Source organism: Hippoglossus hippoglossus, chromosome 12 (genome assembly GCF_009819705.1).
Source record: "Hippoglossus hippoglossus isolate fHipHip1 chromosome 12, fHipHip1.pri, whole genome shotgun sequence".
Lineage (NCBI taxonomy): Eukaryota > Metazoa > Chordata > Actinopteri > Pleuronectiformes > Pleuronectidae > Hippoglossus > Hippoglossus hippoglossus.
The window spans coordinates 10,617,416-10,630,901 of NC_047162.1; the positions used below are offsets into that span (position 1 = coordinate 10,617,416).

Consider the following 13,486-nt stretch of genomic DNA (forward strand, 5'->3'; position numbering starts at 1 on the left):
CAAATAAAAACTAGTGATGATCTTATGTTGTAAATCATTTAGACCAGAATTCAAAGTGTTGCATTCACTGTATTTATATGGTGAGTTTAACTTGAGGTTATTTTAGTTGAAGATGTTTCAGTGAATTATATCACATCAGTAACCTGAAACGTGGAGTAAGAAAACCTAATCTAACACTGGGCTACGTCCAAAACAATAGCAGAGTGAAGCCAATTTAAACTGTGGCTCTCGGCCAAAAATACCCGACAGTAGAAATAATAACAAAACACTGCAGGAGTGTGAAAATAACATGCACGTCTTACCTAATGTTCCCTGGTCGTCCTGGTAAACAGGCCTTAAGATCTGAAAGAAGAGTAATATGAAATTACATTATTATTAATAATACTTTGTTTTAACTGACATCTAAGATACAGACAGGTATAGAAATGAGGTAAGATACAGTGTGTGTGGGGAATTTCTATATAATCATGTTCTTTAATTTCTATGATGTGACGATCACGAGACACATTTCCTTATTATAACAAAAGAGAAGTGTCATTGTATGTGTTTTTCTCTAAAGTAATAAAGTTGGGTTTTTATTCTGTAGTATGTGTGTCATGCACTTTAAGTTCCACTGCTGCCGGGCCGTGAGTTTGTGTTTTGGCATCAAGCTGGACAATATCATCAACAGCCTCTCGCATGACATTGAATCTCGTTTTCCAGGACTCAGCTGAGCCCGTTCGAGTCGTGCAGGACTCAGTGAAGCAGTGATGGTTTCTCCCTGTCATGACAAATTACAGTCAACTGAGGCAGCGAAGACAGAAAGCTGCCATCACGTCACACGTTGTTCACTTTAATACAGGATGTGAACTTGGGAGTTGAGAGCCGCAAAATGTTAAAAACGTATCATTAGGAGGTTTTTATTCCACCAGATTATAAGGATAAATACAAACTGCCGTGTGGGCGCTGTGTGAGTTTGTATTGTGTCGTTTGGGATATGTCACCAACGTGACCTATTTCCGCAGGGGCTTTCTGTATTTTCAGCCAGCCGATGACCACCACAAAATTTCGCCAAATTCTTGCCCCTTTATATTTTGTGTGATACAAGTGGTGGCTGTTTGATGGGGAATTTATTGTTCACTCTTTTTCCTGAGGCTTCCCCCCCATATTTCCAAACCACCGGACACCTTTTTGTTTTTACAGTGTATTGTCACTTCCTTGAATAAGCTTCATCTCTTCCTTCTGAAATCAGTCTGATCTCATGTTTTTTGCAATGCACAAAGATGTTCTTTAGCTAAACCAGAACCTGACAAGCATTTACTTATGAAGATGGACACTGCATGACGCACAGACACACAACACACACACACACACACGCGCAGCTTCAAGTCACAAGCTCATTAGGAAACAAGCAGAGAGGAAGAGAGATGTAAATGAAACAATGTAAAAGCCAAAAGGGTTTAGTTGGTTAGAAATGTTTCTGGAAGTTTGGAAAAACTTTTTAGAGCCTGAAAACTGATTAAAACCTAGATTATAATCACTAAAAGACAGAGGTTTGTGCTGCAGGGACTCAAACACATCCTGGACTCTTTGGTTGAACTTGTTTTTCACCCTGAGGAGGTTGAGTTAATAGGTTAGTATTTTATCATTATGAGGTTGTTAGCTGAGGAATTCAGTTCAGTCTTTTTTTGATTTTAATGAGTTTGCTTTATTTTGTTTTTATGATGAAAACTTTTAACTCATATACATGATGTCACTATAGATGCATCCATAAGTACACGCTATATAAAACACTATGTACATGTCATACTGTGCATGTACATACATGTTATACTTGTAATGGACCAATCTTGGAATGTGAAATTGTTAAAGTAATATTTTTTTTCCCTTCTTAAATGGCAGAACTATTTGTTTTGGAAATACTGACGTATAAAAGATGGCACAGGGGATTCAGCAATAAGTTATCTATAAGATAAATGATGTCAGATACATAGCATTGTTTTCCTAATATGAAAAATGTTTAACTGCCAAAAGCTTCACATGATATAGACACAATTTATTATCAACAGCTGCACTTTATATGTTATTGTCTCCTATTGCTTCCTGTAGCTGCAGGACTGATCTATACGTGTTATGTTCAAGACACGTGGTAAAGCACAGATCGGTGAGACAGCAGTAACCCAGATGGCCCAGACACGCTGTAAACACAGTCCTTCTATCTACCAGCACCAGGGATGTAAGGTAAGGAGACATATCTAGGATGAGCCATCATATGACCATGGTGAGGATGAGGAGGACGAAGAAGATGATGAAGGTGCAGCCCACCACCAGCCTGCGGTACCTGGCTTCCGGGGTTGATGGGCGCCAGGATGATGTAGTTGTCCCCATTGGAGGCCTTGACCCTGGTACCCTTCAGTGTGGCAGTGTGCGGGTGGTGGAGGTGTCGCGGCTTCCCGTCCAGCTCCTCGGCGGACCCCCCCTGGGCCCCCCACGCGAGGGTCCCCATGCCTAAGCCGCTGCTGTTTCCGGCTTCGGAGCCGTTGACCAGCAGCCTGCGGGCGGCGGTGGCACGGTGGTGAGCGGGGAGAGGCGGCACGGCGGGCGGGGTTTTATCCGGCGCACGCCTGCGGGTGGGGGGCGAGGGGGTGTCATAGTTTGAGGTGGAGGGCTTGTAGGAGGGCCGGTGGATGAGGCCATCAAAATTAGGCTTAGCTGAGGGACCGGTGCGCCACACCACCACCTTGATTTCATTGGTGCTGTTTCTGAGGAGAGAAAGAAAGATAATGTTGAATAAAGATCTGGAGGAGTGGATATGATACGTATATATTTTGTGAAACAACTCAATGAGAAGAAGAACAACAATATAACAATTTAATAACTTTATGTTGATGACTCCTAACCTGAACTCACTGTAAAATGAATTCCTCTAAAATGAATGATCTTTCTACAGCCGACATGTAATGTCTCTCAGTCAATTAGATAATCATTACTGATCGCTCGTCCTGAGTCCTGGATAAGCCTTTCATTCTCTCAAACAATTAGGTGCTAATTGTCCCGTAATCCTCTGGTGTATTGGGGCTGGCTATTACCTGATCGCGTGGGCTAAGTCCACACACTTCCACTGCTCCACTGGCTGCCCATTTAGCTGCAGGAGAGTGTCCAAATGTTGCAGACCTGCCTGATCTGCTGGACCCCCTGCCAGAGTGAAGAGACAGAAAAAAACATTTGTTACTTTTACATCTTTTAAGCACCTTTCATGCTATCCATGGCTATAATTTACTGTATTTATAATACTTAGAGGTACAGAATTGCAAATGACTGTACACATGAAACAATAAGGTAATAATTTAAGCTAAGATACACCTGATACGGGCATGAAACTGTTTTGAATCTCTCCACTAGGACTGAAACCATGAGATCAGCTCAAGATTCAGCATCTCCTTCAAACACATGGCTGCAGGGTGACCCACTGTGAACATGGGAGCTTCACAGCCAGGCTCCTTATTAACTGCTACACCCCGCTGACTGAGTCAGACCTAATGCTAATGCCCAAAGCTAAAACCAGGAGATAAAAAAGAAAAAACATTACCCACAGGTGGTGAATGAAACTTTCATGATGTATGAATCAGATTTCAAACTTTGCTCAATCAATGTGAAACAAGAGCAACTCTCACTGTAAAATAAACTATTACCATATTGTTTACACAGTCAGAAAATCAATAATTGGTTCATGTCATCAATATTAAAAGTAAAAATCACTTGTTAGAAGCCCTGCGAATGAAAATGAATCATAGCCAAACAATATTACCATGTTGGGCAAAGCAATTTAGTTTTGTCTACTTTTAAATTAAGAAATGTAGGATTTTGGGTGTTGGTGCTAGAACAAGAATTTGCAACGAGAAGCGCTAAGGAAAAGTTAAAGTAAGCTTGGTTCGTCTTTAAAGGTATTTCAGTCCTACGACATGAAAGACCTCAAAGAAGCCTCTCTCTGGAAAGACAGATCCCAGGAGGCTGACATGTGCATGCAAACTCGCCTGGATCAACAGCCTGTACCCTCACTGGGGAATCTGAGCAGATGGTGAAGCCATATCCATCCTTTCCTCGAAGGATGATCACCTGCAGAACACACACACACACACACACACACAGTTATTTTATGAAACACAGATACAATCTCTTTCTCTCGCCCACTACCTGAGAAACCAAAAGTAACATGCTGGCAAAAAGAGAAATAAACTCCCTTCCTACGGGATGATGAAGTAGATTATGATTCCGGCGTCTACATCCTGTTAAAGCTGTCATAAGAGAAGAATCCCCGTGAAATCAGTTAGCTGAATTAATGTGAAAAACAACTCCGATAGACGGAAGAAAGGCATTCTGCGTTCTGTAGTGTGGGAAGAATTTCATATACAGACTCTACCGCAAACAGATTACTTATATCTCTTAGAAACAGAAAGTCTCTCTCACACAAAAACATTCATTTCAACAAAATAGACACATTTTTACTGTCATAGACACAACAATTATTATTATAGAGAAATATAAAACCTACTCCTTTGCAATCAAATATGAGTTATACAAAATACAGCTGCCTCTTGAAATACACTATTATTTATTTGTCCAGGTTAATCCCACTGAGATTAAGAGATCCCACACACTGGCACACAGCAAGTAACTGTGTATAGTAAAACATTCATTTAAAATAATTTCATATCAAGTAATGTACGAGTCGTCATTAAAAATGAGTTTATAATCCATTGTCGGAATATTTTTCTAAACATAGAAGCAAGCAGCTTTCCACAGCAGAGTAAAGATTGTCATGTATTGCATCTCTGCCTAATGTCAGAATGTTCTGCCATGTATTTCTAGTGTTTTAATCCAATTCTTTATTTTCAAAAATAACAGATTTGGACAGATTTTGCAGGAATCAATTCATCTAATCCAATCAGCAATGCATCAATTTGCCAAATCTCGACATCACGGCACAAAGACGAAGTGTTTGTCTGCTCAAATGTACCAGATCGACACACAGAGCACACACACAGAGCACAGACACACACAGATAATGCTGATCTCTCTTTCCCATTGTGTTTCTCTCTCTTTGACCCCCCACCACATCGTCATTCACTACCTGTGCTCGAAAGTCTGAGCCAAAGTCAACAAGGTTCCATCCAAAACATCTCACTTTCCAACCTTATCTGCTGACAACCACAGCTCGGAACACGCACAAAACACACACACACATCCCTGCCATCTCTATTTCTTTTTCTAGCACAGGAAAACTATGAGTATATCCTGCTAAATTACAAAGTCTGCCCATGAGCAAGATGCAGCACACGGAGAAATAATAGGGATTATTCAGGGGCCTGAAGCTCATGATGACCCTAAAATGTCGGGGACGATTGTGGTCTCTTATAGTCCACTGATTTTGTGTGCCCCTTGTCACTGTTTGGGGCCACTTTTTCTTTTTTTAAACCACATTTCTATACTCTTTAGTCGCTCTTTTTTGTCTCTATTTCTGTCTACATCAAAACTGACACTACTGAAAATATAATGTAACGCTACAGAGAAAGAAAACTGGATTTAATACCTGTCGTACAAAAAGAAATTGCAGCTGTCATCTGTTTTTATCTCCATGTTCGACATGTGTCTGAAACTTAATCTGCTCTTTAGATTAAATCAGTGTCTTTGGGATTTTTGCTGAGTTGCAGCAAGTAAACAGACAGAAAATTGACTGAACACAAAGATGGACGACATGACAGCTCCCCACAAAGTGAGGGCGAAGCGTCTTGATCGCCACCTGGTGGCTGGCTGCAATATAGGTCATTAATCCAGCCTCCTCCATATTAACGGTTGGGATATGAGCCAAAGTGTTTTTATGACACTGATGTATGTTCAAGAGTTTGGTTTTGACCATTGATTGGTCGAGCGTGTGTCGACAGGACCTCAGCGCAATCATATGATCTCAACTGTGAAGACTCTAGGTCCAAATGCGCAAAATGGCGGCGTTCGGATCTGGGGTATTTCAGCTTAATTTCTGGAGAGTGGGAGGAAATCGCTTTGTCCATCTTTAGTTAAAGGCTACGATCTGTGATGCTTGCTACTGCTATGATAAGAGCTTTGACCTTGTTCCTCTGAGGCTGAACCCACACACACACACACACACACACACACACACACACACACACACACACACACACACACACACACACACACACACACACACACACACACACACACACACACACCTCTTCCTCTTAATTCATAACTGTAGCAAAAATAAGTACAGACAGTATTATACTTGCTAAACCTGTGGCCGTGCGCTGCTTTGATATTTTCGTATTATGACAAGACCAGGTTTAGACTAATCATCCTTGAGTCTGGCTGTGTGACAAAACCAGAGAGAGAGAAAATAATGACATGTACAGAAAATGAGAGTGAAAGAAGAGATGAAAAACGATAAACGGGGATAAAAACTAAAAAAGATGGATTAAACAGTGGTGATGGTGAGGGAGCAGATGAAAAAGACAAATAGTGGAACAGATGGTATTAAAAAAAACATTTCTGTGGAATTAAGGCGACCAGTCACAGAACGTTTTGTAGGATCATCTTGCAATTGAAGAAAATTGAAAAAAGATTAAAATTAACTGTGCTGAGAGAGAGAGAGATCTATATATCCATCTTTTTTAACAGAGGAGGTTTCAGACATGGTGTTCCTTTTCAAGCGGAACTCTCTGAACTGTCTAATTTCGCCTGATTCATCCAAACTCCAGAGCTTTTACAGCATTAATTCAATTTGTGAAGTCCAACCACTGGAGCTCCCTCTGGTCTGCCAGAGAGAAGCAGCACCACCCGCCCGGTTTCCTACTTCAACAATAAAACAGCGGGATTATTCACAAGCTAAAACAGAAAAGAGAACAATAGAATAATAGAATAAATTTGTATGAATGTTCTCTAAGTGACTGTTTTTTTTATTACATCCTCAAGACAAATTTCTGAAGATAAATGAATGGGAACAGTTCTCAGGATGAATTAAATGAGGTTCTTTCTTGATAAATCGATGATTCAATCAAAGGGCATGTGGAAGAAGAAAATACACTAAAACTTAAAAAAATATGAACTTTCTTGCAACCCAAGGGGGGGAAACCTGTGTGTGTGTGTATATGAGTTCATGTGCGTGTGACCAAGCTTTCCCCTTTTTTACATTCATGCCTCAGTGCGCCACCATCCTCTCAGACACGACCGCATGAAGCCGGGAGCAAAGAAATAAATCCTGCCGGTCTCCTCCGGATGATTTCAGTACACGTCTTGTCTGCCTTCCAACAGAGCAGCAGAGATAACATTCACCGCCAACAGGTGCGCATACAACTAAATAACATCTCCCAAGTGCACACAGCAGATCGGCTGTACTGTGTGTGGTGAGACAATGTTATCTGGGTCAGTATGTTGAGTGACTAAGACAGCACACCCAACACTGCAGTCACACACATAGAAGTGAAGTGTCATGCTGCATTTTGGTCACGTTAGCCCAATGTTACAAATATTCTCTCTGATTCACTGCTGCAGTCTTAGTTTATTTGTTTCATTCTCTTATGGTTTTAATAAGCTGTTCCACCCCAATGTCAAGTTTGGTTTCCTACTCTTTATATGTGTATTTCAGACGTGCAGGATGTGGCATCGCTTCACGCCACAGCAAATATTTGTCTCGTCTCATCCACTCTCCCTCTCCCTCCATCAGCCCCCTTCTCTCACAATGAGTAGGATAAATAATGTAAAGGACAGAGAGCGAGAGAGAGAGAGAGAGCTGCTCTTCACCTCTCAGGAACCATATCCTCCAAATCTACTTCGTTTCGCTTACAGGCTGTTGTTCCTTTCCTGGACGTGTTGGACAGGCAGCTGAAAGTGCATTTTTCTCCCACTCAGCAATGGCAAAATATTTGGATGTGACAGTACGCAAACAGAGATATTACCATTTAAATTTTTTATGTGCAGCTCTTTCTGCTTTTGCCTTTTATAAATTATGGAATACAATTTATCTTCTGGCAATTAATTATGAAAGCAGACCGCAGAGATTGCAACTTTCAAAGCTGTAATTCATTCCACCAGTCTCTCTCTATAACATCACTGATTGATACCGTGCACTCAACGCACGTTTTCTCTTTTTCTATCTTCCTCTCTCTGAAAAACACACACCTGTGGCAGCCTACATCCGATGCACAGGTGGCACAGCCCGTGGATGGTGTGCAGGACACCTCCACCTCCTCCTCTCCCTCCTTCTCCAGGGTTTAAGTCCGCAGCTAGCACGCACACACTGCGACGGTGACTTTCCACCTGGCCGCCCCCTCTGCAGCCCGAGTATCTCCACAGCCTCCTCTGTGCGGGCGAGTGTGTTCTCCTGGGGCTGTGCTCGAGCGGCTGGGAGCACTTCAGGGTGTTATGGATCATCTCAGCAGTGACGGCAGCCAAAAAAAGAGTGTCTGGAGTGGCAGTGCAGTCCAGAAATAGATGGTTGCTGATAGCAATATTGTTTCTCACTCTGCTGGAAAACAGGAATCTGTCGAGTATAACAAAAATGGTCCTTGGAGATGTTTTTCAGCCAAACTGGCTGTCGCTCCGCATCAGCTTTCTTCAAATGAGTCTAGATTTATTTTCCTGGTGGCAGCACTCTGCGAACTGAACTCCAGCTGCACTCTTGTCCATTCAAGGTTTGTTTGCAACAACTCCAGTCATGAATGCATATTCCCGTGTGCAAGTTTCTACATCTGTACCCATCATTTTAACCACAGCTTCACGTCTCCCTCGTGATTTCTTTTGAAAGTGAAGTTCAATGATTCCTTCCTTTAGGTTTTCATTCTTCTCCCCTCTTCTTGCATTGGCCCTGTCCTGTAAGACAGCGTCCAGCTTCTTGCTCTGCGGCCTGAACGCTTGCAGTAGCGCCTGGGATCAGCTGTGAGAGAGTGTGCGGCGGTGGTGTCGGCGTCATGTAGGCGAGACTGGCGCTGGCTCAGCCTGCTCGGGCCACACTGTAGCTCCTGGCTGGGGCACTCATGGGAACTCTTCAACTGCAGAAGAATAGGAGGAAGTGCCTCCCACCGCCGCCACCCCCCCATCCCCTCTACACACATACACATGCACACATGCACACATGCACTTGTGCATACCTCGCCACCGCACAGCCAGGACAACTTTGTGTGCCTGCCCCCGATAAGGCCAGTTTACTTCCTGAGTCCACACTATTAGGTTGTGAGAGGTGCTTTAGCTCTCAGTCTTTGGCAAATATACACTTAAGTGACTAATATAGGTGGCACAAGTGTGACGTTTATGAATTAGAGTGAGCGAGACAGGAGTTTTATTAGGAATGGTCGAGTAAACAGGAGTGTGAAAACCATTGAAAGTGGATTTTAACTTAAAATGTTTCTGATTTCTCACAACGATTAGGACAATGTATAAAAACTTTATATTACCACATTTACCAAAAGATTATGGTAGAAGTATTGTTGAGAGCACATACGTAAACACACACACACTTATAAATCAAAATGACCACCTCATCAGACCTTTTCCCACCTCAGCTCCCACACTCCAGTCTCCGTCCAGACATTATGCTTGTTTGTTATGTTTTCGACTTCCATATTTCCTCCGCTTTTCCTTTCCGCTGCTCCCCCTCAGCGCTCTAACCACACGGTACGGAAATTCACAGGTCTGTGAACTCGGGACAGTCCCCCCTCCTCCTCCTCTTCCACTTGTCCAAACATTATTTTTGTTTTCAATATCTGCACGCCTGGGAAAGGGGTGGTAATCTGCTTAAAAATAACAACAACACCTCAGCGGCAGTGCAGGAAAAAGCTTGTTAAATTATGGCTCAAACAGTGGCCAGTCTAACCCCTAGCAACTCCCATTGATGCCCAGCTGGCCTCCTCTCTTCTTTTTTTTTTTTACTGTTTAGGTGCCTGGCTCATGGAATGACACATGGACAGAGAAGTGACAGAGGACGAGCGGGGTGAACGAGGAGCGACTCTGCACTAGTCTCTACAATGCGAATAAAGTGGCAGAAAAGGCCGTTGTCTTAAGATCCCTTCATGCAAGTAGTAATGGCAGCTTTTCCCTGTTTGCCTTTTCAAAAGGGTGAGGGTTACCCGTCAAGCACACAAAAAACACTTTCTCTCCCTTTCACGCTGCGCTGTTCACCTCTAAATGGGCAGAAGGACGGATTAGAGGGGGAGAATAAAGGGAAAGAAGAAAGCATGTCTTAGGGAGAGGAGTGAAAGAAGAGTTTGTAAAGCTCGTCTAGGAGCCAGACGAGGCCAGTCAGTTGGTTAGTAATGTGGGATCTCGCTGCATCTCCCTGTCGGCCTCCCTCTCTCTTTCTGACCTGAATAAAGAGCTATCAAAGGCGGAGGCGTCTTTCACGCCAATGAACACACAAGTTGGGTCTAAGGCCAAGTTCAGGGTCACAGCTCAAGTTGCACTTAAAATACAAACGTTGGAAGACAAGGACATAGATTCATAACAAGGGTACAGTAGAAGCAACTGACAAAAGCTAAGCTTCCACAGATTAGAGTATTAGTTTAAGTCAAATCAATTCATCTTTGAAATGCATAGATTAGTGAACATCAACACACTTTCAAGTGAATGACAAACTATAGAAAGAAATAATAAAAGAAAGAAGTATAAAAAGTAAAGAGTGGGACACAGCATGCTCATAAAGACAAAGGAAGATATATTCACAATGTTTGTCATCTTAGTTTAACTTTAAACTAGAATCTGAACATACTATGGTACGTTTTGCAGTTATTTGAATATGATCCATTCACCAGGGGGACATGAATGTCTATATAGATTGTACATTATCAGCAGACAATCCCAAAAAGAGAAGCCAAAGCGTCTCAATCACCCCCTGGTGGCTGGCTGCGATAGAAGTTCTTAATTCCGCCTCCTTGTTAGCGGATGGAACATGGATTAAACTTAATAGTTTCTGTCATTTAAAGTAGTTCTTATCACACCTATGTTTGTCCAAGTGTTCATTTTCCAAGTAAGTTTGGTTTTAATTAGTTATTTGATGCTATAGAATCGGGGTAAAACGCCATGATTGACGCTGAGATTGGTCGAGGGTGTGTACTGACGGGACGTCTCTACACTCCACCATCACAACTGCACAGATTCTGGCTCATTGGCACAAGATGGCAGAGTTCATAACCAGGAAATTTGGCTTTATTTCTGGATAGTGGGATGGAGTTATATACAGTTCATGGTCTATACTTACTTTAATGGCTGCATCTATTATTGACTGGTAGATGTACTGCATTCTCGTGTGAAAATGATGAACATCTGTAAAAAACATGATGGCAATCCGGCAAAGAATCCGTACCAAAGTGAGCAATGGGCTGACGACCAACACACCTACACTGCCATCTCTTCAGCCATAGAGCTAAGAAATATCAACCTGAGTAGGACAAATGTCTTTAGCCTTTTATTCACTCAGACACACACACTGATAGCAGTTTAAATGCACTGTTCGGCTTCAGGGTCTTGACATATGGACGGACCACTTATTCTCTTGTATCTGGCTTGAACTCTCCAATGAAAAGAAGATTAGCAGAAGTTATAAGGATAGGCACGCACACGTCCTGCATCTAGAAAGAACAGGGTTAGGGACAGCTAGGGCCCTGGGCCGAAAATACTCACAAAAGAAAACATCCTGGCAATAAAACTAACCATTCTTCATTTATTCTGAGACACCGGCCAGAAAATCCAACCTCACTGTCCTCTTTTTAGTTTGCCTCACCCTTCCTTCCCTGTCAGACACGAGTGTCAGAACCATTTTCTCAAAGATGGTTTAGGAGGTAATGCTAGCTGACAAGCAAAGTGATGCAGGGGGACATGTAACCCAGGGCGCGACTATTGTTAATATTCATGAACTCTGTGCTCCTTGCCAATGACATGAGCAGGGTTTTTTCCCTCTGCCTCTGAGCAGATGAACTGTTGTGGTGGCGCTTGTCAAATTTATCATCTGTAATTCAGACGAGCATTGTCATGATTAGAGATAACAGTCATTTTGGAGATGTTCCAGCTGATTCTTGTCAAGGACAGGATATGTAGATATGCAGATGAATAAGAAAATTCAAATGAATGCAGAAATGAATAGTTTACTACATAAATAAATGAAGAAATAAATACAGTGTGCGATGAAAAGGGACATTTCTGTATTCATTCATTTTGTCATTTTTTTGGTCAAAATATCTGTGATAACCTTTATTATCTTAGTTTTGACAAGTACATTGAACCTATACTAATATATATACCAATAAATGGGCTTTAGATGTACTATTAAAAAAGGAATTACACTGGAGTTTTCACTGACAAATTCTCCAAATATCACAGAGATTAAAAACAGGGGTCAATATTTTCCCATCACAAAATTTCACCCCCGTGACTGTGGCTAGTGTTTATCCCAAATGCCAACAATCCCCTGTCTCTTATCTTTAAAAGCAAACCATGGTAACGCCAGATCTTTTTATTATATTGAAAAGACATTGAGCTCGCAGTGAGTCACACACAGCAAAATAACAGAGTTCATTCTGTGTGACATTTTTAAAGCATAATTTATCCCAAACTCGGGGTAATTATCTTAGTTCAAAAGAACAATGATTTTAAGTAAAAATGCAGAAGAAAGTTGTAAAAGTGGAGACGGCGAACGGAGGAAAATCTTCTTGAAATAGCCTTGTGGTTTTTCTGAGGGACATTCCTTTGTGGATATGAAGTATTATCTTCACCGACATCTGAAGTGTCCAAAGCCTTAAATGAGCCCAGTGTAAATCACTGAAATTATTCATGTGTAAGGCCATCATCAAACACTGAAATGTTTGAGTAGGTAAAGAGTGGGCAGTTAATGATACCACAGGGCTCTTTGTGCCGCATGGGTGATGGCCATGGGGTGACAGAGAGAGAAAAAAGAGAGGGAAAAGCAGCAGGAGGAGGAGGAGGGGGAGGCCACAATGGTGAAGGAGGACATACGCAGCAGTCTGGAAGGGAGCAAGGACAAGGCAACAGAAAATGAGTACAGAAAAGAGAAGAAAGTCTGAAAGGTTTTCCATTCTCCCTTAATTTAGTCTGTGAATGTGCTTCTCCCCCCCCTCCCTCAACTCTCCCCTGAGACGGTCCCACACAAACCGCACAATCATCTGTTACTCTGATTCACCCGGAGATAAAGAGGAAGAGGGAGAACAAGAATTAAAGGGGAGGGAGGAAAGAGGATGGAGAGGGGAAAGGAGCATTCACAAATACACATGTAGAACTTTGCCATGTCGATGCTTCTCTTCATCTCTTCACCCTCCGTATGACTTCAAAAGCCTCATAGTGGAAACAGTACAGTAACTTTATTCTGTTAGCAATGTCAGGAATGTTATAAATCTGTTTTGCAGGAATTCGCTGAAGATAAACTGAGCCAAGTTCAGCTCATCAAATACACAAATGTGTTGTGTCAGAGTAGTGTTGTGACTTGTGTTTC

The 13,486-nt window shown here is 42.1% G+C and overlaps 1 protein-coding gene across 7 annotated transcripts in view; it reads right to left on the minus strand.

Annotated features, from left to right (window-relative positions):
• Nucleotides 1-13,486, minus strand: part of rgs3a (regulator of G protein signaling 3a) — a 146,432-nt gene that overhangs the window by 89,119 nt on the left and 43,827 nt on the right. For 6 of the 7 annotated variants that reach the window (XM_034601884.1, XM_034601882.1, XM_034601881.1 and 3 more), the window contains 4 exons: nucleotides 4,014-4,095; nucleotides 3,069-3,174; nucleotides 2,321-2,741; nucleotides 303-342 (listed from right to left, as the gene is read on the minus strand). In XM_034601884.1, coding sequence (XP_034457775.1) covers nucleotides 303-342; nucleotides 2,321-2,741; nucleotides 3,069-3,174; nucleotides 4,014-4,095 — 649 coding nt within the window. Of the gene's footprint in view, nucleotides 1-302; nucleotides 343-2,320; nucleotides 2,742-3,068; nucleotides 3,175-4,013; nucleotides 4,096-8,172; nucleotides 8,994-13,486 lie in introns of those variants that run through there. The other variant, XM_034601885.1, reaches the window with a different exon arrangement.